The sequence below is a fragment of the Bombyx mandarina genome, chromosome 06, assembly GCF_030267445.1.
Source record: "Bombyx mandarina strain Sakado chromosome 06, ASM3026744v2".
NCBI classification, from domain to species: Eukaryota; Metazoa; Arthropoda; class Insecta; order Lepidoptera; family Bombycidae; genus Bombyx; species Bombyx mandarina.
The window spans coordinates 12,605,669-12,631,726 of NC_143213.1; the positions used below are offsets into that span (position 1 = coordinate 12,605,669).

Sequence of the window (26,058 nt, forward strand, 5' to 3'; positions counted from 1 at the left end):
ATAAGTTCTAAGGTCTCGAGTATAGTTACAACGCCTGCCCCACCCTTCAAACCAAAACGCATTACTGCTTCACGGCAGAAATAGGCAGGGTGGTGGTACCTACCCGCGCGGACTCACAAGAGGTCCTACCACCAGACCACCTATTAGACCAGGGGCGCATATTGTGGTCGTGTACCCGTGTGCAGCAGTGTAGTTTGCGATTCCTCGTATCTCAAATCTTCCTCTCATTTCAAAGCGAAATATCTCGGCGGTTTATATCTCAAAGCACTCACTAGGGCACTTGTATATCGAGCTACCACTGTATGTTTGTTTGGAAATTTCAAAAAAGGTCTATTGAATTACGGATACCGGATAGCCAAAGACAGGATAGCCATAATGCTATTACAATTGAGATTTCGACATCAAATCTCAAAATCGTCAATGATGGCTATGTTTATATATATTTTTTTATAAGTAGCTTTACACGAGATGCTCTGTGAATTGGATCGGGTGGTCATAGCGACGCCATTATAAAAAAAAACAAATGCTTAGATTCATTTCAATAATTTGAATACTTTTTTTTTTCAGAAACCGCATTTGATATACATGATTAAATATTTACAAAAGCAGTCGCTTTCATCTATATATTAATACGTGAAGCAAAAATTTTGTATCCCTTTTTACGAAAATTGCGCGGACGGAGGAGTATGAAATTTTCCACATTTATAGAGAATATAGAGAAGAAGTGCACAATGCTAATATTTTTTTTAAATAATGCATAAAAGATACATTATATCAATAAAGAAAACATTACACACACTACATACCATGTATTTGACGCACACACGCATGCATACTATTTATTGTCAAACTTTTGTTCTTGCCGTCTGTTGTCAAATTGAGAATAAATTAAATATTGTTTGTCTTTGCTAATATTTTTTATAATGTAGTCTTGCGAAATTTGTGATTATAGTAGAAGTATAAAATACAATGATAATAGTGTACAAACTTACAGTTCCAATTAATTATAGTCGAATTTCGACTACTGCGGGACCTCTAGTTTTAATAATTACACAATATTGTAAAATTGTAACAGCGCTGAGCCAAATGTATATACTGGTAGAGAGGCACTTCTGTCATCATTCTTATTCGATGGAACTGAGTTCATTGCAATAAAAGTCAATAAGACCTTTTGAGTAATAGTGCTACGTCGGTTAGAGTGATGCCATCTATCGCCGAATAGTCGAACGAATATCGAAGGATCTAGTAGCATCTAGGACGATCGAGAAGTACAACGCCGTCTATTGTCACATAGCGGAAACACACAATACTAGACTTGTGTGGAATATTCTTGATAATTCTACCGATGTCGTATCCACTATAAAAGCGTTACAGAGATGGCCCGCAGTCAGTTAGTAATCGGAACTACTCGAAGCGAAACAGCGAACTGATCACCAGAAGTGAATTGAGAATTTTAAATTGTTTGTAAAGTGTAAAGTGTTTTAAGTGCTCTAAGTGTTAATACAGTTTTTATATTGTACTTTGGCGGAACATTTATTTATCTCGAACCCCAGCGCGTAACAATAATTATTGAAACTCTCAATAAATAAATTACACAATAACAGGGTAAACCGATTATGTCCACGTAGCGCCTTGTCATACTGACGTCACGGCGTCTACCCTAAAAAAAATTTATTGCTTTGGTGGGTGGACGATCTCACACCCACCTTGAGATATAAGTTCTAAGGTCTCAGTATAGTTACAACGGCTACCCCACCCTTCAAACCGAAACGCATTACTGCTTCACGGCAGAAATAGGCGGGGTGGTAGTACCTACCCGTGCGGACTCACAAGAGGTCCTACCACCAGTTTTTTATATTAATCAAAACAACAACTTATAATTTAAATAGCAATGAAAACAATGCCATAATATTACGTAAGTCATTTTCCACGACATAATTTATATAATTAATTTCAATTCGATTTTATAATGCTACTCCAGAATTACCTAGATTGGAAGCACAATTCGCTGAGTACACAAATACAGACAGTTCCCGAAAATTTTAAAACAATTAAATATAGTTGTGAAAATATTTCCATTGACATTTATATTTGTATAGTCGACGGTTTTAACTCGTGAAAATATTTCATCTCATGATTTCATTTATTATTAGCGTGTTTAACAGCTTTCAAATTAGTTATAGGTATTCGAATATGTATCACGGAATTTTTATTCGAATTTCACTCTTATCTACTGTAGCAACATAGATTAAAATCGCTTGCAGGATTTAATCGAAAATTTATAGCCGGAAAAGACGGAAATTCAACGCTGATCTAAAATAAGTCAACACTGAAAACTCGTAGCTCGTTCTGTTGAATAAATACAAACAGACAAATTTTTAAAAGCATTTTTAGAACGCGTTTGCTATGTTTTCAATTTTGCTGTACATTGCGCCTGTAATATACATTGCTAGTTTTCAAATGTCAAGTTCTTTTTTTATTTCTGTACACGGAGAAAGGAGCACCCTATATTAATTGGCTGCTGGAGAAGATAGACATCACATAAATTCCACCATATTCAGACCTGATATCTTAGGTTTAATTTTATTGTACACTACACCCGGCAGATTTCGTAACGCCTCAATCGATAAGTAAAAGACCTAAGCTTTTGTATAAAATAAACTTAAAACAAACAAAAAGAATCCGTCCGACGGGAGATACATCAAAGTAAAAATAAAATTGTTATATTTATTTAATACCGAGCATTTTCATATTTATCTACCTTTTAAACCTTCTCTGGACTTCCACAAATAATTCTCGAGTTTTAGCGAGACTAACACCCTGAAAACCGAAACATATGAGGATAGTATCTAATCACACCCCTATTATAATTAATTGGATGTCGCATCCAACAAATTAGGATTTGATTAAACTGAAGTAAAACACATTCGTCATTCGATATCAAACAGTACCGGTCCCAGGTCAACTGAAATACCAAATTTTTCTTTTTTAATAATCAGTTTGTTTAGGAAAAGGGTCCGAATTCGTGCAAAAAGTGTTTACGAAACAGAAAATTAGTTGGGTGACGATATTTATGGAGCCGGAATTTAGCCCTCCGGCTTTTCACAAAATATTATCATGGAAATTCACACGATGTCCTTATTTCAACATTGCGCAGTTTTTTTTTCTCTTCTGTTTATTCACTACTCATTATGGGTCATTAACTTGAAACAATCCATACGGCTTAGAAGGTTTTGAAAGAAAGTGTATTGTGGGATACATGTACATGCCATTAGAAAACCTGGCTGAGCATTTGCTCGCCCACTTGTCCTGGTGAAACTGGAAAGGCCGTCGGGACCAGTAATCTTTCAATCATAAAATAATAATAATAATAATAAATTAATAAGTTTATTTACAATTTTAGGAAACATTATAATGCACTACTTGCTTATTATGATTAATAAATATAAAATGATTAGTCCGTCTTAAGTGCTTCTAATAATATTCTACTAGTGATGTATTCTATTAATCTATTAACCACAAATTTAATTTAAACACCAATCTTTGAAAGAACTTTTTCAAAACGATGATATTCGTACAGACTCCTATCAAAATTCTGCCTTTTGCGGTTTGCGAAAAATAAATATGAATTTACTATTCGTTGAGGAGTATTTTTTGGTTCAAACGATATTAAGGTCGACTAGAGGCCGTACCGGAATATCAATATTTACCGGCCAATGAAGAAAAATATGGGACTAACCTAACCAAGCGTAATGTGTTTCGCGTTCCACTTTCAAAGACCAAATACTGGAAGAGGTGCTTCAAAAATATTTGTTCAAAATAAAAGCTAAATGATTTTTAATTTTAAAATAAATTTAGCTCGAATACTAAATTCTTGTGTTGTAAATGAGACATGAAAAGTTTTGTTTCTGGTATTTTGGTGCTTCAACGAGGCAATCATGAGAATGTAAAAGTAACCCTGCTATATAACACGGTTCTACAGACAAGAAAAGAAAAATTCCCCAAAACCCTCTTATAACTGGTGGTAGGACCTCTTGTGAGTCCGCACGTGTAGGTATACTGTAACTATACTGAGACTTTAGAACTTATATCTCAAAGTGGGTGGCGCATTTACGTTGTAAATGTCTATGGGCTCCAGTAACCACTTAACACCAGGTGGGCTGTGAGCTCGTCCATCCACTTAAGCAATAAAGACAGCGGCTTGGCTCTGCTCCTGGCATTGCTGAAGTCCATGGGCGACGGTAACCACTTACCATCAGGTGGGCTGTGAGCTCGTCCATCCATCTAAGCAATAAAAAAAAATGTATCTGCTGTGTTATAGGAGAATCACCGACATAATTTATAATTACCTCTGGATAGATCGTTCCTTTTTCAGAAAAGGCTTAGACAATAAAACGTAACGCTGAAGTATTATAAGCTGCAGAAGGTATTTTGTGCTAAAACATCCAGTAAGATAGGAAATCATATTTATAGTTGATGTTTTCCTTCTTATAGATATATTTTATCTTGGCGTTCCGATCAAATTCATTGCGATGTTGGAGTATTGGAATTATTAGTCTAACTCTTAGGTACTGTCAAAACTGTTCTTAGTTAAAATTTCCTAAGTGTAGTGTATATAGATAGAAAACTCTTTATTGCTCTGTTCAATTTAAGGTGTATCTACTAAATTTAATTTTATCCAAAAATCGAATCAAGTCAAGTCAAATACAAGTTTTTACGCTGTAATATACTGGGTATGTTAATTTTCCGAGGTCAACCCCTTATAATGATTGGACTAATAATATTAAATGAAGGAATAAAGTCGTGAATATTAGGTGAAGGTATGAATAGTTATATACGTGTCATAGTCATGTGTGACATTGGTAACCTAATTTTTCCTTTAAAATAAACGGACTTTTTTGGGGAAAGTCGTAGAGATTTATCTTTTTATTGTACGAGGTGAGTGAATGTCGTCTTAATTGACAGTAAGAGTGAGAGGTGCCTCTTTTTGGCGTATTTCGGTTCATACGTGAGCTTCTAGACATGTATCAAATAATGTTCGTCTTTGTCACCGATTATAATATAATTAACCGTCGGCATTCATCAATATAAAACATGTAACACAACATTTTGTATCCATTGAAGTTGATTTAAATGGCTGAAAAATGCTCCACGTTCAACAACATACAGTAACAAAATATAATATTTTCTCCAGCGTTGAAAACCATACAAGAATAAGACCTTTCACAAAATACCAAGTATGCATCGCAGGGGTCAGCTTTGACCGGAAATCGTAGCCAAACCTCACAGTCGTTATTGAATTGTAAATAAACCATAAAGCTAATAAGTTTTTGTTTACAATTTCACGCGGGCCAATTATATGACGTCAATTCGGGACGATAGGTCTTGGATAAACAATTCAGGATCGATTCATCAGTCAACTAACATCGATTTGTGATAGGATAGTAGCTAAAGAAACCCGGGGTCGCGCATGTTGCTAACAATGATCGCTGTAGTGAAAAATAAGTTCTAATATTTAAAATAGTTCTCTATCAATTAGGATCTCTGTAAGTTCACAATAAAGTGTAATTTTCAATTCTAAGTCAAGAGGCCGGTGAACAAGTGTAAAACTTATTTCAGACGACACCTTAGACAATACATCCCGTCTCCGACGACAATATTGAAAAACAATCCCTATTTCGGATTATATATATAAAAAAAGGTTTTCTCAGTTTAGATGATAGAATGTCTTAAATATTATATTATAGGACCTTTAGCAGTCAGTTTGTAGGTCGACCCACGTCACTTGAAATTTGCGGGACAAAGGTATTGATAGCGAAAACGTATGGCGTTTTCTCACTGATTGTTAAAAATCATATTTTGATCGATTAAAATGTGGCTGTGACGAGTTTTAAGCGATGAGCTATGGCTTTTTAATTCACGTAGCTCTGACGAGTTTTAATGTTTTCAATATAGACAACTTTATTCCCATCTAAATAAAAAAATGTTGAATAAAAAGCAAGAGAAAAATAGAATTAATATAATATTAAGGTATCAGTGGTTGTTCGAATGTTGTACGAATTTCTACCACTTATTAATATTATTACGCACTTTCCCATTTACTTTGGGTCCAGTAACCCAGAGTGGGACATGGCACCTTGTCAGTGGTTGACTCGAAGTCTACGCAGATAGCATGAAGCGCTATCTATAGTTGAGTTCAAACGAGAAACCAGCTTAAAATTGACGATCACTTTTAAATATTAAAATGAATTGTTAACAAACCTATAAAAGCCAGATTACCTTTGCGACTCGTCGCATTAACTAACAAGCATGTAACAACTGACCAAAAAACCAAATATGTAGGTATTCTTAAATTCGTAACAATGCATAATCGACCGAAACGCGCAGTGAATAAATGTCACTAATTTAAATCACTCACATTCAATGGTCAAGGTAGTCCCACTATCGTTGGTCGCATGCTTTTTTTTTTTTTTTTTTTTTTTTTTTTTTTTTTTTTTTTTTTTTTTTTTTTGTCAGGAGGAAATCGCCGGACTTCCGCCCTTCACTGGGGATGGAGGGCGGGGCATGTCGGAGTCGAACCGACTAAAACCTCCTGTCTCTCAACAACCAACGTCCAAACCTCGCATGAGACAAAACTCATGAAAAGGCAAAGGGGGGAAAGTGAAGCGTTTAGTGCGGAGCACATCTCTCCCATCACCCTCCCCCTCGGGACGCCGGACTGGCGGTCGTCGGCGCCACGACCACCAGCCCTCTCGGTCGGCAGGCTATCCGAAGCCCGCCTAGATGGCGCCGGTTAGAATGGTCTATCCTACGGAATACCCCGCTGGGTCAGAACCAGCGTGGGTCGAGGATAGCCGGCCTTCCATCACCCGGATGCTCATGCATAAAACGCGTGCAGAGCAGCTTGCACGTCGTCTTCTTAGGCCCCCTTCGCCGGTCCCCAGGCCGACATGTGAGGGGACCCGAAACACTTAGAGGGCCAGGGCTTGGGCGATATCCGCCTCCCTGGCCCCCGCTCGACGGCGGCGGGCCTGTGCGTCTCTCACGCGCCCCGCCGCCTCCTTCTGCGAGATGGTGCACTCGCAGAAGTCGAGCATCGCCTTCCACAACTCGTCGTCACCGAGCATCGATGCCACAACACTCGGCAACGACAAGTCGTTTCCTATTTTTGCGACGAGGACACGGCGCCACCCCTCCCATGCGGGGCAGGCGACGAGCGTGTGCTCCACCGTGTCCAAGTCGCAACCACAATGGTGGCACTCTGCCGTCGGCTCGGCTCCGATCCGGTGCAGGAACTCACCGAAGCAACCATGCCCAGTGAGCACCTGCGTGAGCCGGAAAGTGAGGCGTCCTCTGTCACGATTCACCCAGTTCACAAGAACCGGGCGAATCGCCTCGACGGTCCTACGACCAGCCGAAGGATCGGCCAGCCGTCTAGACCATGACTCCAGTACGGACCGCCGAGATTGGGCCCTCCGCGCTCTGACCACACTGGGGCTGGGACGCGCCACGCCCCGTACACGAAGGTCAGCCCGCCACTGATAGTCAGCAGCGAGCGCCTCCGCCTCCAGGACCCAAGGCGGCGTCCCAGCCAGTACACACGCCGCCTCAAAGGAGATGGTGCGATAACCACGGATGACCCTGACCGCGATGGTGCGTTGCGGCCGTTGCAGCAGCTTCGCTACCCCCACGGCCAGGGACTGGCCCCACACGGGCGCCCCGTATAGGGCCATTGATCGCACCTGGTCGCATGCTTAATAGAAACCGAAATATTTCATGAAAAACTACGTCCAGACCAAATAACATTTGTTTTTTTTTAAGTGATTATGACCTAGTAACTAAGACCTTTAAGTCATGTCTTATTTTAATTTGTATTCTTATTTTTATGAAAAATGATAATATGGAGTGAAATGAAATGAAGATGATTAATTTGAGACGTTAATCAACTGGGATGAAATTAAATGAAATGAGATGATATGGAATGAAATATAATCTTAGTAAAATGGTGGTCATTTACTAAGATTTTTTCAGTTGACTTTTTGGAGGATCCCGAGAAGTTACGTCCAGTGGCTTTGTTTCATTTTTCCACATTTGTGCACTTTCACAGATATTAAACCGTTAATAAACCACCGTTATTACACATTTAAACCTGAAGAAACACTAAATAGACAAAATAAAACAAATCACACAACTTCACTCCTCGCGTTCCTGCCAAAAAGTCCTAAATAGCATTAATAAAAATATCGTAGCCTACCCACAATTGAACTCGTATAATATATCAACCAGACGAATGACACGGCTGTTACATAAAATCCAATAACGTGCGGTCTGCATTCCGATATGGTATCACAAACAACCCGTTTTCTCGAATATACATTGATAATACAATAATAAATTACAAATCAAATACGCGAAGGTAGAAGTCAAACAAATAGGAACCCTCATAGAAACGTAATCATTTTTAGATGACATTATGATCGCTATCCTGACTGTCGGTATCCACGCGAAAAAGCGCGAAAGTGAAAAGACCATAATGATAACTACCATTCTATTTTTAAAAACCGAAAATAGAAGTTTTACCGATATTTATTCCAACAATTTCTTCGTTAAGAAGCTCTCGGGAAAATCATCCACTTCCATTTGCCATTGCATTTATGACATGTCGTGCGATTTGAAGTATTTTGTTACATATTTACATTTCGGCCAGTTCCGAAATATCTTACGTAATTGCATTTCATAGCTATCAATAGTTTCAAAGACGTCGTGGCCTATGTGATATTATTTTTCGACACCACACGGCCTAATATAGAATATAAATAAAGAGGAAAGATTTGTTTGTTTATTGTATTGAATAGACTCCGAAACTAGGGATCTTTACTAAAACTCCAGTAACATAACCCAAGGTGTAAAAAAATTACCTAAAATATTCTTTACATCGCGTGCCCAGCGAAAACTATTGATGATAAAATAAAATAATGTACTACTACTTTGTAGAACACATTATTATTTACAAAAAGTGTTGCGGCAGTATATGTCTAATTTTTATAATTATGCCACAATAAGTATTCTTTTATTTAAAAAAATAAGACAACGTCAAATATCGTTGAAATTTTTGTGAAAAAAACCGCGAGCCGCTAGTTATTAATAATTTACCAGTAAAAATCATCTAATACCTCTAATAATAAGTGTGTGCTTATACGTACACAGAGAAACACTCTCCGACCAACAATGGTAGTCGATTTTGGGTCAATCGGTATTTGTCCTAGCGTGACATTCAGTCACGTAATGTATTATTCATCACATGTGTATGTTCGACTAAGTCAACCTAGCGCTAGCCCAACGTTATTGTATTAAATTACATGTGTTATTTTTACTAACTTAAATTCTTAGTTCTTTCTATGGACACAGAATCGACCTCAGAGGATGGTTGGCGTTATCAAAATAATTGTCGTTTCCACAAAGCTTTGAGTACGCAAGAAAACAAATAGCATAAGAATCATTATTGATAAAATTTAACCAAATTAAACAAAGCAAATATATTGCAGTAAAATTCCTATCGTCAATCTCAAATCCAATGAAAAATAATAAATTAGTGATAGATTTATCTGGTGAAAGAACTAAAGTAAATAGTGATTCGCTTAGGATATTACATAACATTCGCAGTATTTACCTCTGAGCATCGCATGATTTGTCGTGGTACTAGTGGAATATTTTATTGGAGCACTGAAGCTTATTAAATATGTAGTACGTATGTAGTTACGAATTCTACATGTATTCCACGGAGGCTGAAAACGGAAATTTTCTCAACATCCCAACACTATTCTCCTGATGGATGATAATCCAATTCCACGTTTAGAAGAAGCAATATACTGTTTGCAGGTGGTGTGTTTTTTTTTTTTTATTGCTTAGATGTGTGGACGAGCTCACAGCCCACCTGGTGTTAAGTGTTTACTGGAGCCCAGAGACATCTACAACGTAAATGCGCCACACACCTTGAGATATAGTTCTAAGATCTCAGTATAGTCACAACGGCTGCCCCACCCTTCAAACCGAAACGCATTACTGCTTCACGGCAGAAATAGGAGGGGCGTTGGTACCTACCCGTGCGGACTCACAAGAGGTCCTACCACCAGTAATTACGCAAATTATAATTTTGCGGGTTTTTTTATTTTTATTGCACGATGTTATTCCTTCACCGTGGAAGTCAATCGTGAACATTTGTTGAGTACGTATTTCATTAGAAAAATTGGTACCCGCCAGCGAGATTCGAACACCGGTGCATCGCTCGATACGAATGCACCGGACATCTTATCCTTTAGGCCACGACGACTTCAAATATCTGACTTCAGTTTGCATTTCAGGATTTTTTTATTAGTGGTAAAGCGCTTTTTAAAAAATCCGCATCGATAGGTAAATCATGATTGTAGATTCAAAGGTACAGCATTATTTTAATATAGTTGCTATTTCGACTGCATCTCTCAGGGTGAGTGGAGGCAATCATGTTCCGGCTACTCTAATTACTAACACCATGAGATTACACACCTTTCTGCACAACGAATAAAGTAGATATTTCGATAAGACGTTACGAGGTAGATATCGACATTCAAATTCTAATATGCATATGGATTCCATGGACCATTTAATAGCAAGGCGACTTACAACTATTTTGATACTCAAACATGACTGTTCACTTGAAAAGACATCAGATATGCCGTAATGACTAAAATGATAGTTGAAAAAGAATAAGAGTAATTTCAAGGAAATTTTAATTCAACAATGATAAACTAAGAGGTCTCTTTATGATATAATATGTCTTCTACTATGTCCAGTTTAAGATATAATTCATATTGAAAGTTGACAAAACCTTCTTGCATAATAAAACGTATGATTAGATTTCTTGTTCTTGCCCTTAACTTACACTATGTGGTGTCGTCATTAGGGACGTCTGTTGCTACTTCTTTCTGAGTTTCTGTTCACTTTATCCGTTTTTCATTAGACGATTTTGATTTTTAAAAGATAAAAGTATCACATTTTATTCATACGTAGTCAAACGTAAATTAATCCGATCAAATAATTCTAAAAGGGATCATAAAAATGAGTTCGTTTGCCAATATCGTCGTAATGTTTGAGCTTGGATATGCCACAGAGATTTTCTAATGCCTTTGTAAGAATCAAAATTAATCTCTTATCATAAATTGGACGACAATCGACGATAAAATAGTTTTTTTTGTTGTTGTAATTTAGTAGAATTTGTATAAGTAGTTATTTATCAGATCTCTTACCAGAACTGGTCTACGATACGCCCTACAATCCGTAATTACGAAAATTTATATACCTATTTTGTGACTTTGTATTACATCTATCACTCCTTCATTGTGGAAGTCCTTTGTGAATATAAAATGACAATTCTTTGCAAGCTTTGAAAGCTAGATTAATATCATCACTTCATACGACAACTGTACAGTGTGCTTAGTGCGAGATTTTTAACGTTTTCGATAGAGTAAAAATTAACTAAAAATGGTATAGAGTTGAGTTGATTTTCTGGTGGTAGGACCTCTTGTGAGTCCGCGCGGGTGGGTACCACCACCCTGCCTATTTCTGTCGTGAAGCAGTAATGCGTTTCGGTTTGAAGAGTAGGGAAGCCGTTGTAACTATACTTGAGACCTTAGAAGATTTATTTCAAGGTGGTCTATGGGCTCCAGTAACCACTTTACACCAGGTGGGCTGAGAGCTCGTCCTCCCATCTAGGCAATAAGAAAAAAGTTCGCCTACGTTTACCGCTAGGGGCGCTGTTCCAACTGCATACAAATTCGAGCGAACTTTGACGCTTTCGAGAACGTAAAAAAACTCGCACTAAGCACACCGGTGTTCAAATCTTAGTCATTAAACACTGTGCATACCGGCAGTGAAATTTTCTGTATTTTAGTTCTTAATGTGGTATAGACAAATTCTTTTATTTTTTTTTAAGCTTGTGTTGTGTTTTGTTACAGAGTTTGATGGCGGTGGTGAAGTTTGGTTACACCCTGGTGGCTGTGACCTTACTGCTGATGATATGGGCGTCGTTGTCCCGAGCTATAGAGGTTAGTTTGAATTTAAACGATTTTATCATTTACCGTTGACAGTTGAACGAAATATTTAATCGATACATTCATTAACTTGTTAAGTACTCTCAGATTGAGCAGTTCGGTAATTCGATACTGAACGTCTCCGGCCTAATTGGTAAGATACATCCGATGCTCTTATAACTATGACTAGCGGGCAAATAAATCTTAGAAAAAGAAAACCAAGTCGTGGTTTTTTAATACGCTTTTATTAACTTCAGACGTATGTATGTTAGTATGTAACGGAATCTTTGAACATGATTTTGATCTCTACAAAACGTCGGATTAACTGGAAATTTGGTATACTTATTAAGGACCGATGACAATTTAATATTAAAAAAAAGGTTTAAAGAAAAAAAATGATATTCAACTAAAAAATGAAAAATAAATAATAGTTTAAATAACTAAAAAATACGCTTTTATAGAAAATCCCTTTTTTTTACAATAAAATATTTTTTTCTTACACCATTTTTAATTCAAATTTATTAAGATTTATTTTCTATTTTTTATTGGGATTTTCTATAAAAACGTATTTTTTTTAGTATTTTTAAACGATTATTTATTTTGCTTATAATCAAAGTTAATGGATTTTGAAAACAGTGTGCTGCCCGTAATATTGTATGGACTGCAGACCCCATTAGCATACGCGTTCGCGTCCATAATCAGATCAGAGGCAAAACGTAGGTTGTACGCTCAGTGTGATTTTGAAGACTCAATTCATAGGCGACCCACTTTTCGACTGTTTGCATCTGAATATGCTTGGTTACATTTATACGCTCGAAGAATTTCATCGTAATTTAAACATTAATATGTACATATAATTAGGGACTTCATTAAACTTTCGCGTACACCTTAACGAATTATAGTATTTAGATGATTTTCAGCACTTTTATTTAACGGGTTTTGAAATTGTTTTTTTGTTGTTGTTTTAATGAGGGCTCCATATTTCGATACTGAAGACTGTGGGTTGGATGACAACTGGACCTCTTTCCTGTCCGTTTTTGGGTGGCGATTTCAAGGATACTTTTCCAATGTATTGATTTTTGTTAAACCATATACGAGATTCAGTGGATAATCTAAAGCAGCTTTTCCCAAAGTGGGCGATAACGCCCCCTTGTGGGCGCTGCAGGCCTAATGGGGGGCGGTAAGAGGTCCAGAAAAAAATGGAGGCGTTGTGTAAAGGCTTGAGAGGCGATTTTTAATTTCATCCAGGAGGACTTTCAGACACCGATTAAGCTCTCGCTATAGCGGTTTTTAAGTAGGTGAAAAAATGGGGGCGCTAAAAAAGGATTTATTTTCAAAGTTTGTCTACTGCCCAGTAGACAAAATGAGTTTGGGAACCACTGATCTAAATCCATCACCTATTTTGTCTGTGCAAAAGATACAGCAACACTCGTCCGAGGTCTACATAGTAATTATGTCAAACTTGGTGCCAGATTTTCTCCCCCTACATATTCGCTGGTAGCCTAAAGGGCTATCCCAGCTTCGCGCAAACGGGAAAAAATTATTCCTGGGTTCGTTCCCTTAAATTATTTAGCTTCTTTTTATTTGTAGGAACCAAAATGATTAGTTTTCACTAGTGCATTGTATTATGAAGAATAAGAACGCTGTATGTATTTTATTTATGACAAAAGTATATTGTTTCAGTGTCCTCCAACCTCGATAAACCGTCTTAAAATTTTAAATGTTTGTTTGTTTGCAACCATATAATATGTTATTATCATAAGGAAATCTATATTTAGCAAGCTCTTTTTTTTTCAATTACCTAAATACTTCAAAGCAAGTTGCCAGTCGAACTCGTCAATCACAGGATCAATTAAGAATATATTTTTAAAGTATTAATTTTTTTATTGCGTAGATGGTTGGACGAGCTCACAGCCCACCTGGTGTTAAGTGGTTACCGGAGCCTATAGACATCTACAATGTAAATGCGCTACCCACCGTGAGATATCAATTCTAAGATATTATTCCTTCACCGTGGAAGTCAATCGTAAACATTTGTTAAGTACGTATTTCATTAGAAAAATTGGTACCCGCCTAGGCCTGCGGGATTCGAACACCGTTGCGACGCAAGATACGAATGCACCAGACGTCTTATACTTTTTTTTTCCTACCTATGCTGATTGCCTTGAGAGGCTATTTCAGCTACGCCCTAACGTGTGTAGGTGAGCTCACGGGGCTCAAACCGGAGTGTTGGTAACACTGACCCTAGCAAAGGCAGCGCTTCGCAGAATTTACCACCGGATCGGAAACGCGACCCACTTAGAAGATCCGGCGAGAAACTCAGTGGGCTGATTATACTTTAGGCCACGACGACTTATTTATGGAACTCTGGCTGTATTTAAATCCTAATTAAAGAGTGTATTTCCTCTCACAGCTTCATGTGGACACGGGACATCCGCCATGCTTGTTCCAAGCGCTCTGCACTTGTTCAAAACCAGCTGCAGATCTCGGCATCGTGACCTGCAATCACGTGCCCCTTCTGAGGGTCCCCAGTACCATCAACAACTCCAAGGTGTTCATGCTGCAGCTAACTGGAAACAAGATCCGGGATCTAGAGCCACAGTTCTTTCAAACTACAGGTATGATCTCTGTATATTTCGTTTTAGTTTCTATTAGTAAGAATGTGATGGTGGTAGGACCTCTTGTGAGTTCGCACGGGTAGGTACCACCACCCTGCCTATTTCTGCCGTGAAGCAGTAATGCGTTGAAGGGTGGGGCAGCCGTTGTAACTATACTGAGACCTTAGAACTTATATCTCAAGGTGGGTGGCGCATTTACGTTGTAGATGTCGAAGGGCTCCAGTAACCATTTAACACCAGGTGGGCTTCTTGTCCACCCATCTAAACAATAAAAAAAATTGAGACCTATAGACATCTACTGTCTACTTTGTGACTACCTGTTGTTATTCCAAAACATAATATAAATAACATTTTTTTATATGTTAGCTATTACTACAACTGCCAATAAAAAATCATAACCTCAAACGATCGTACGAGCGATCTATTTGTATTATTAGTCAAATCTATTAAAAAGTAAATAAATCTAGTTAGCTCATTTCTAAATTCCTTGAAAAATAAACTTTATTTATATATCGACGAGTTGTTAATAAGATGAAATAAAAAAAAAGTTTAAAATAACTAACAAAATACGCTTTTATAGAAAATCCTACTAAAAGAATATGATTTTATTTTAAAAAAAGCGTGGGGTGCACGGTATAAGTAGTTATAAATATTTTATGAACAGATATGAGTAGAAGGGCTATTTTGATAATATCCTGAAAAGCAAAGCAAGCAAAACAATTTTCGGGTTAATCCGACGTTTTGCAGGGGGTCAAAATCATGTTCAAAGATTCCGTTACAAACATACATACATACGTCTGAAGCTAATAAAAGCGTATTAAAAAGCAAATAGTGTTCGTTTCTTCGAAGCCTTTATTCGGAATCGACAGAACGACACCTTTGTCAGTCGTTTAGCAGGTCATCCGAGCTAACCGGAAACAATTAAGCAACAGGTACGCCTAGACTCAGTCAGGCTCGCAGGGCATAGTGTCGGCAAACGAAAAGGTTTAATTATGAATCAATAAAGGGTTTCCGATAAAGCTATTTGATTACATTAAAAGTCGTCGTGGCCAAAAGGATAAGACGTCCGGTGCATTCGTGTTGAGCGATGCATCGGTGTTCGAATCCCAGGCGGGTAGGTACAAATGTTCCTAATGAAATATGAACTCAACAAATACTCACGATTGACTTCCATGGTGAAGGAACAACATCGTGTAATAAAAATCGAACCCGCAAAATTATAATTTGCGTAATTACTGGTGTTAGGACCTTTTGTGAGGCCGCGCGGGTAGGTACCACCACCCAACCTATTTCTGCCGTGAAGCAGTAATACGTTTCGGTTTGAAGAGTGGGGCAGCTGCTATAACTATAATTGAGACCTTAGAACTTATAACTCAAGGTGGATGGCGCATTTTACGTCGTAGATGTCTATAGGCTCAAGTAACCACTTAACACCAGGTGGGTTGTGAGCTTGTCCACCTATCTAAGCAATAATAATAAAATAAAATAAAAACTGTAGTGGAAAATCGGTTTTCGGTTGAAACTTTGGCCTCATATAGTTAATGTCTGACTGCCATGACGACCAATGAATCCATGCATTTTCCACGAACTACATATCACTAGGCGGTTCTTCACCACTTGCCAAGATCGAACGCTCAGCTTTTTCAGACATACCATGCGGTCTTCAAGGCATGGTCTGGACAATCTTGTCATTTTTGGCCAAATGGACGAGAAACGAGCCAAAGTCCACCAAAAGGTACCAGCAAGATGGTGCGCCACTGTAAAAAGAACAGTTGGAGGCAGCATCCACAAGCGGTCCACCTCGCAACGAACCCATATTCATGCAAATATTTCCATACGTGTGATCGCGATCCTAAACGATGAAAGAGAACGACGAAAAAGGACAATTTAATTTATTGTATTCGATTAATAACCGTTTGGCTAATCGATACATATGCGTAAAAATATTAGGCCCCTATAAAGAACTTTCATGGCTATGGTTCTTAAGTTTTACCTAATTAAAATATGTATATATATTTCAGGACTCTACAGATTAGCGATAAACAAAAACCCTTTGGAAAGTATACACGAAGAGGCCTTTTACGGCTTAGACAATACACTGTGGGAGCTCGAGTTACGTGAAGACAAACTGATTGCAGTACCGAGCAGAGCGTTAAGATATCTGCAGAAGTTACGGTTGTTGGACCTATCAGGTAATCATGGAGATTCTATCGTAAATCGTCAGCTATAAGTAAATAGTGAGGGCATTGTATCTGAATTGATAAAATTTCATACCACAGGTAACGGTAGTCGGTCGTAACTTTTAATTAATTATGGTAGCTTCAAGCTACTGGTGGTAGGACCTCTTGTGAGTCCGCACGGGTAGGTACCACCGCCCCGCCTATTTCTGCCGTGAAGCAGTAATGCGTTTCGGTTTGAAGGGTGGGGCAGCCGTTGTAACTATAATTGAGACCTTAGAACTTATATCTCAAGGTGGGTGGCGCATTTACGTTGTAGATGTCTATGGGCTCCAGTAACCACTTAACACCAGGTGGGCTGTGAGCTCGTCCACTCATCTAAGCAATAAATAAATAAAAAACGATATTTTAGTCCGCTATAAATCAATAGATTTTATGAAACAGTAGAATTCAATTTATTTGTATATTGAAGAAAAGTATACAAATAGAAAGTGTGTAATTAGAATACACTAATAGATAATAAACAAATAATTTTCTGTGTATCTATTTCTTTGTTCGTGGTTTACTGACGGTGGGACCTCTTGTGAGTCCGCACGGGTAGGTACCACCACCCCTTTTATGTCCGCCGTGAAGCAGTAGTGTGTTCCAATTTAAAGGGGCAACGGTTGTGCTATAGAACTGGGACTTAAAACTCAAATCTCGAGATGGTAGGTGGTAATAATGGCGTGGACGTCTTTAGACTCAGGTAACTACTCAGCAGTAGGGGAGCATGAGCTCATCGTTTAAGGAATTAAATAATCGTTCACAAGCAATTAAGACCTTTTAAATCTTGTTATGGGCATGACTGTCAAATAAAAATAAAAACTTTTTATTATATGAAATAGTTCATGCTCATTTCTGTAAGCTGTTATCACGTTTTCTTTTTTAGGAATCATTGGAGATAATATCACACAAAACGTATTCATTCTAGAAAATATAGGTATATATTCACCCTTTATCAAATTTAGATTAGAACTAAGTTCTGACACTGGCACTTCTAAGTTAATTGAAAGCCGTTTCAAGAAACAATGTCTACAAATCCAAAGTTAGCCAATTTAATGTTTGGAATGGTTATGGTTAACCATTTCGAGGCAATTTGATTTTTATTTTATTTTGGTTGGTCTTTCAGACCGAAACTCATTACTGCTTCACGGCAGAACTAGGCAGGGTGGTGGTACCTACACGTGCGGACTCACAAGACGTTCTACCACCAGGCAAAATTATATAATAATATTAAACTAAACCCATTTTATGTTTCCATTGTAAAATCTTGTAATATCGTATCACCTTTTTTACTTCACAAAATCAAATTCACCTTACTTACTTACTACTATCTTGGTTTTTTTTTTGATTGAAAGATTACTGGTGGCCCGGAGGCCTTTCCAGTTTCACCAGGACAGGACTATCTTGGTCTAATACCATGTCTAAGTTAGAATCTAGTAGTAGAAAAACCGAACGAAATGGAATATGATGGTACAAAAAGCAACGAAGACCTTTCAAGGACACGACCTTCAGCAATGAAATATGCCACGAAAAAGAAGAACTTAGATATTGGATATTTGTTTGCCTAGATCCTAACATTCAAGGCCTAACGATGAATTGAAGTCTTGATTGAAAAGAAAACCAGTTGTCTTACCACTGAAACAGTGAGGTTCGTGCTAGCCATCGGTGCGGGACACATCTGTTTCGCCCTATTTTATTATAACATAAATATCTGGCTTTACTTGATGAAGATGATGGTCGTTTCATCACCAACGATGATGATATCCTTTCCACGGTTTGGAACAAGACATAATCGCCTCATTCGATACGAGTTTATCGAGCGTTTCAATGGTAGGGCACAGGGGCAACAATAAAAATTTACTCATATTTTCAGGCAACGAAATCACGGACATATCAGGCGACAATTGGCGTGGACTAGAGAACACTCTGCAGATATTGATTTTAGCCGACAACTCGATAGCGAACCTACCTTTAGATGCATTTAGTGGACTGCCCTTATTGGAGACACTGGACTTACACGGAAACCACTTGTCTGTTATTGACAGCGGAGTGTTCCGTGATGGAATGAGCAGATTAAATAGGGTAAGTAAGAAAGAATAGTCCATAAAAGAAAAGACTTATACGATTACCTATACAGCCAACAATCATCCCGACTATATCGGTCGGGAAACAGTAATGCATTTCGATACGAAGGCTCAGGGAACAGGTCAATTGAAACCTTGACCTCTTGTCTGAGGGGGTGTGCTTTTGATATCGTCTCCCACTCGATCTGCACGGGTGGCGAAGTTAGATAATGTGGTCCATTCGAAACAGTACAGCGAAGGAATACCTGGTTTCAAGGCAGTAAGTAGGTCCGAAACCCTTTTTCTTTTTTTTTAGCAAAATCTGTCCAAAACCTTTCCAAGTACATATCAATTAAACTTTTTTTATAAAAAAAATTGCATTGAAGTATGCAGGTTTTAGCAGGCATTAGGTTTTTTTGGGAACAGAAAGATAAATAAGTAGCATATACCTATAACTTTAAAAGAATTTTCTGCAATAATTTTTATGTTATTTTCAGCTGCTATTAGGAGACAACCAGCTGTCGTACATCCCGTATGAGGAACTGTCACCATTAAGGCAACTGAGGGTCTTGGATTTGTCCAGTAACGTTATAAAACAAGTACCACCGTTACATGATCTAAACGGAATCAAACTTTCTTTGGATCTCTTGAAGTAAGTTTATATTTTTATTTTTTGTTGCATTGTTACCCCAAAAATATCCGTTCACCATGGGGCCTAATTTTTTTTTTTCCCTTCCTATGCTGATAGCCTTGAGAGGCTATTTCAGCTTCACCCCAACATGTAGGTGAGCTCACGGAAATCAAACTGGGTGTGTTGCTAACACTGGCTCTAGCAAGAGCAGTGCTTCGCAAAATCTACCACCGAGTCGGAAAGGCGACCCATTGAGAAGATCCGGTGAGAAACTCAGTGGGCTGTGTCTATGTGTTAATTCACTCGTCGAACACTGCGTCGCAAGCGACGGGTTCGGCGAGGATGGTGACCGGTGCTTGTGCTACCTAAAAGCACCGTTAATGGATCGGGAGGATCCGTAATGACGTGCTTAGGGCGACGTCGACTGTTTACCATTCGGTCTACAGGATGAACATCAATTTTCAACATCAATTTTTAACTTTCGTGTGCTTTTAAATAAACTCCCGCAATCGCTTAATGAACGATTAATGGTTCGCAAGTTTGGCTTTAAAGGTTTTTTTTATTACCCGTGTAGGCAGACGAACATACGGCCCACCTGATGGTGAGTGGTTACCGTCGCCCATGGACTTCAGCAATGCCAGGGACAGAGCCAAACCGCCTCCTATCGTTCTATTTTTAGGTTTTATTTTTTGCTCATAAATGCCGGTGCATTCGGTGCGGGCGGATAGTGGACGCAGCACTATGTAAAATCATACAAAGTAAAATAAAATCCATTGCGTGTGGTGCGTCCAGCGCGGGCCAATGGATGCGTACCTTTAGGATCCTATTAAAAAAAAAACAAAGTTGACAGATAATTTAATTTTCAGACTAGACAACAACATGATCCAGGTTCTGTATCCGGGCGCATTCAAATACTTCAACGTATTGAACTCGACGACCCTCGACCGGAATCCAATCGTGACGATAAGAGTGAGTGTCTACTTCAATTTCACTAAGTCACAATTTAGAATTTAAGTACAACGATTAAACGAGAAAATAATTCAAACACAACAAAAAAAGAATTATTCCATCTTCAATTCTGTTAAAATATCGAAAAAAATTTGTGGCTTGCATTTGAGATGCTTTTACGGAGTTAATTAAAAGTCTGTTATTCAAGAGTTCTCCAAAAATACGATTCTTGATTTATTATGATTATTGCTGGCTGTTGTGAGGGTAGTTAGTTCAAATCCCACATCGGTAAATATAATCGTGACGAGCGGGTTCGTCTGCTTATTATCTGGTTTTTAACTAAATTGTATGTTTATGTATAAGCGTAAATAAGTTGGGATATCAGTCTTTTTTTTTTTTTTTCTACCTATGCTGATAGCCTTGAGAGGCTATCTGGTTGCCTATAGTACAGAGAATTCAAGATTGATTCCAGGTGAAAGTGTGTGACCTGTCTCCTATTATTTATTCAGCTATTATTTAATTTCAGGAAGACGCATTCCGTAACGCGAAAATAAAGTCTCTATCGCTAAGAGACTGCAGTATATCCGACCTGTCTCCAGCAGCATTTGCTGGTTTAGAGAACAGTCTGATTAGCTTGGACTTATCCGAGAACAACTTGACAATGGTGTCCAAATTCATGCTGAATAAACTCGATTCTTTAAGGTTCTTAAATCTGAGAGAAAATAAGGTTTGTACAGTGACGTCATTATTTATGATTTTATTAAAAGTAGCAAGCTTTTTGTTGATAGTTTTTTTTATCTTTGTCTAATTCTTTCATTAGAGTGTGACAACGGAAGTTGCCTGATTGCCGCAAAACATCAGTGAATTTGGCAGAGTCACACAGATTACTTTTAAATAGTCTGGCATTATGAATTAATTAGTCTATTTAAATCAATAACAAATAACTCTGTAGGATTGTTGGAGCACATTGTAATCTTGCATCACAAACCCTAGATCATATTCTCTATCTTGTCTTGGCAAAAATTGAATGTAAGAAAACCCTTTAAAATTAATTAACTTTTTTTTTCAGGTTGACATAAGCTTACTGACCACAAATATGCCGTCGGAGTATCAACAAAGTGCTTTCAACAGTTTCCAATACAGACTTTTTTCGTTAGACGTGAGCGGCGCTAACTCTATAGAAATCAGTCTGCAGGATGCTAAGAGGTACTTTTGATAACATTTAATTCCACGATGAAGAACTTTCTTTTGGAACTCTTCTTGTTTCTTCTTTGCCCGATTGTTTTATATTTTTCCGTCCATTTACACCAATGGAAAAATCTAGAAGATACTTTTTTAGAGTTCGAGGCCTAATGGGTAAGGCGTTCGGGGTGTCAATATCGATTAATGCGATTATATCAGGTTGTTCCTATGTTTTTAAAGCTTTACGGAATTTAGCTACCACCGTTCTACTTTTCTTGTCCACTAGTTTGAAGAATAAGACAGCTTTTGTATACTATAATTGAGATTTCGATCTCGAACCAAAGATTTCAGTTCCTAGACGTCTAGAAAAAAAGAAGCACAATAGCACTTTCAATAACCATTAAACTCAAGCATATTTATTTTGCAGAATGAGGTCGTTGAGGTCTCTGTCGGTTGGCAAACTTTTACGTCAAAGCATTAAGACTGAAGATTTCCTGGATTTCGGTATGGAGCTAGAAGACTTGAAGTTATTTGGCAGCAATCTCATCAGGATCGAATCGAGCGCCTTCCAATATGTCAGGACCATCAAGACCCTGGATCTCTCGGAGAATAACATAGAGTACATCGACCCGTTCGCTTTTGCCGAGGTAATTTAGCTGTTATAGGAATTTAGATTTTAATCTGTAACCTTAAGCTAGACTTTTGAAGTCGTCGTGGCCTAAAGCATAAGACGCCCGGTGCAGCCGTATCAAGCGATGTACCCGTGTTCGAATCCAAGTACCAATGTTCTCTAATGAAATACGTACTTAACAAATATTCACGAATGACTTCTATGTTGAAGGAATAACATCGCGCAATAATAAAAATCAAACCAACGAAATTATAATTTGCGTAATTACCGGTGGTAGTAGGACGTATTGTGAGTCCGCGCGGGTAGGTACCACCGTCCTGCCTATTTCTGCCGTGAAGCAGTAATGCGTTTCGGTTTGAAGGGCGGGGCAGCCGTTGTACTGTTAAAAGGTGGTAATATATCGATGGTTAAAAGTGAGACTTTAAAACTCACTAGACGATGACCGAGCTTTTTCTCGTTTTTTTTTTTTTATAAGTGGCTTAACAACGTCATCTGCTGAAATAGCTTTAGTGTTATTGTGTCTTTAAAGCAGTTAGTTGAAATTATGAAAATTAGTATTATTATACGCCAATAGATGTCGGGAAGAGTCATAAAGTTGATTATTGAAAACACGAATAAAACAACATTTTCTGAAAATAAATCGTAGCTAGATCGATTTATAGCCCCCGAAATCCCCTGTATACTAAATTTTATGAAAACCGTTGCTGTTCGTTGGTCTCGCTAAAACTCGAGAACGGCAGGGGCGATTTGGCTAATTTTGGTCTTGAATTATTCGTGGAAGTCCAGGGAAGGTTTAAAGGGTGAGAAAATATAAAAACGCTCGGAATTATATAAAAACAAACAATTTCGTTTTTCCTTTGATGTGTCCCCTTGATGTGTCTTTTATTTAGAAGTCTGCCGGGTTAGCTAGTAGGCAATAAAAAAAACATTTTTTTTTTCAAATCTAATTTGATAAACGCCAAATTGTCTTCGTTTACAGCTACACAGCCTTACCACATTGAAGATGGCGCGCGGTTTGTCCGATTCGGTCATAATTCTACCGTTCGAGCCGCTGAAGGCGCTGACCGAACTCCAGTACCTGGACATGAGCAACAACAAACTGAAAAACGTGCCGGACACCTCGTTTCATTTCTTGAAGAACTTGAGATCGTTGAACTTAGAAGATAACGCAATCGAACACTTTTCAAAGGGAACTCTACAAGTAAGCACTTGGTACTCGTATTAAACTCGTATTTCAGTCGTCGTGGCCTAAAGGATAAAGACGTCCGGTGCATTTGTGTTGAGCGATGCACCTGGGTTCGAATCTCAGGCGGGTACCAATTTTCCTAATGAAATACGTATTCAACAAATGTTCACGATTGACTTCCACGGTGAAGGAATAATATCGTGTAATAAAAATCAAACCCGCAAAGTTATAATTTGCGTAATTACTGGTGGTAGGACCTCTTGTGAATCCGCGCGGGTAGGTACCACCACCCTGTCTATTTCTACCGTGAAGCAGTAATGCGTTTCGATTTGAAGGGTGGGCAACCGTTGTAACTATACTTGAGACCTTAGAACTTATATCTCAAGATGGGTGGCGCATTTACGTTGTATATGTCTATGAGCTCCAGTAACCACTCAACACCAGGTGGGCTGTGAGCTCGTAAAAAAAGGACAATTATATAATCCATAATAAATTTTCAGGCCGATATACACGGAAAATTGGAGAGCATATGCCTCTCCTTGAACCAGATGAAACAAATAGGCCAACACACATTCGTCGAGCTGAAGGAAATGCAAGAAATCCTCATAGAAGATAACCTCATACAGTACATACAGAGGAGAGCGTTCGCCAGCCTCGATAACTTGAAAATTATCAAGCTCAAAGGGAATCGAATCAACGAAATTTCGGAGGAAGCATTCCAAAACATACCGGCTCTCAAAGAGTATGCATAATTTGTTTACATACCCTCCTCATTAACTAAAACCCTCATATCCCAAAGCGTTACCGTCTTGCCTATTTCTACCGTAAAGCAGTGACTTTTAGGTTCGAATTACATTGTAGCCATTTAACAATACAACTGAGACTCGCGCCACTTTTCTTAAGACCACTCAACGCTTGTCAATATGAATGGTATAAATGGTAAAAAAGAAATTACAACAAAACACAGTAATGAAGTGTTTCGACATTTCGACTTCTTACACCGGTGGTAGTAAGGCCATCTATCGCCGAATAGCCGAACGAATATCGAAAATCGAGAGGTACAATACCATCTATTGTCAGATAGCAGAAACACACATCGAAGCTACTCGACTTGCCCAGAATGTTCTCAATAAATCTAGGGATATCGAATCTACTATAAAAGCGTTGCAGAAATGGCACGCAGTCAGTAATCAGAGCTACTCGAAGCGGAAGAAGTGAATTAAGAATTTTAAAGCATTCTTAAGTGTTCAAAGTGTTAATACAGTTTCAATTTGTACTTTGGTGGAACATTTAATTATCCCGAACCCCAGCGCGTAACAATATATTATGTACTAATTAAAAACATACAAAATGATCAAGAACATAACGTCGGGTCTTTAGAATTTTGTCTCTACAGCTAAGTGCGCAATCAATTATTATTAACCTATTTCTTGACGACTCTATTGTTAGACTAAACATAGTTAGGTTAGATTTGGATATATACGAATTTTCGAAAGAAAAATGTTCGTATAGATTATCTATGATTTAGTTTTAATGAATATAATTTCAGAAAACCTACAATTTTAGATATTTTGCCTCTAATACCAATATGTATCTACCAATATATAAGTATTTAAGCCCTCATGTTTTCTAAATGCCTTGATATGAGTTTTGGTACAATTATATATTTTTTGTTTTTTCGGTACCGCTTATTTCCAATTTCTGTCGTTAATTTCGGCAGATTGACGCACACTTTACGTTTCCTTATCAAAAAGTATCTTAACCACTAAATGATTCAGTTATTATTGTACCAAACCCGTAGATAGCATTTAGTCATTTAAGTGATGGCTCGGTGTTCAAGTTAAGTGTCATTTCAGGCTTGACGTATCGTTCAACAAACTGGAAACGTTTAAGTTCTCTATATTCGACCAAGTGGGAACGGCAACGGCTCTGAAAGTGAACGCTTCATACAACAACATCATTGTATTGACCGATTCGAACGCACCTAGTATCTTCTCTTCGAATTTTTATCCGCCACCGAAAGCGCAGAGTGAGTTCGAAGTTGTCCTACCGACTGTTTCATTATTTCTTCATCCTCTTAGTTCTCTATTAATTGCCTTTTCGTATTTTCCTCTTCTTCTTTCTAGCCGATACAGTAACAGAGCATGCTTTATCATTGGTGGAAGGTATATTTATATTATTAATATTTGCCATTGTCATTATTCATCTAACTTTCATTATTTTATCAAACGTTCATTTAAAAAAAAACACTAATTGTATTTTATGTTTTGTTTGTGGAGTTTCAGTTTTAAAAAGTGATTAACGTGGCGCCAATGTAGCTAGTGAAATGATTTTAAAAACAGCACTCTAAATTAATACACTTCATTTCAACCCAGCACACTTCAAATTTTTTAAAACTGCTATATTCATATCATTTCCACTTCCTACACTAGCGCTGTTTCGGTGAGTCTTCCAACAACAACTTGCTGCATACATGTGGACGCTTTTTCAACTTGTCCCATCAACAAGATGGTTT

General features: G+C 38.0%; 1 protein-coding gene across 6 annotated transcripts in view; it reads left to right on the forward strand.

The window, feature by feature from the left end:
• Window positions 1-26,058, forward strand: part of chp (leucine rich repeat containing G protein-coupled receptor chaoptin) — a 70,958-nt gene that overhangs the window by 31,558 nt on the left and 13,342 nt on the right. For 4 of the 6 annotated variants that reach the window (XM_089728395.1, XM_089728400.1, XM_089728398.1 and 1 more), the window contains 13 exons: window positions 11,991-12,080; window positions 14,479-14,683; window positions 16,705-16,875; window positions 18,776-18,984; window positions 19,463-19,617; window positions 20,463-20,565; window positions 21,071-21,271; window positions 21,614-21,750; window positions 22,154-22,373; window positions 23,337-23,558; window positions 24,044-24,285; window positions 25,400-25,572; window positions 25,670-25,708. In XM_089728395.1, the coding sequence (XP_089584521.1) occupies window positions 11,991-12,080; window positions 14,479-14,683; window positions 16,705-16,875; window positions 18,776-18,984; window positions 19,463-19,617; window positions 20,463-20,565; window positions 21,071-21,271; window positions 21,614-21,750; window positions 22,154-22,373; window positions 23,337-23,558; window positions 24,044-24,285; window positions 25,400-25,572; window positions 25,670-25,708 (2,167 nt within the window). The remainder of the gene's footprint in view (window positions 1-11,990; window positions 12,081-14,478; window positions 14,684-16,704; window positions 16,876-18,775; window positions 18,985-19,462; window positions 19,618-20,462; window positions 20,566-21,070; window positions 21,272-21,613; window positions 21,751-22,153; window positions 22,374-23,336; window positions 23,559-24,043; window positions 24,286-25,399; window positions 25,573-25,669; window positions 25,709-26,058) is intronic. The other 2 variants (XM_028187680.2, XM_089728399.1) reach the window with 1 other exon arrangement.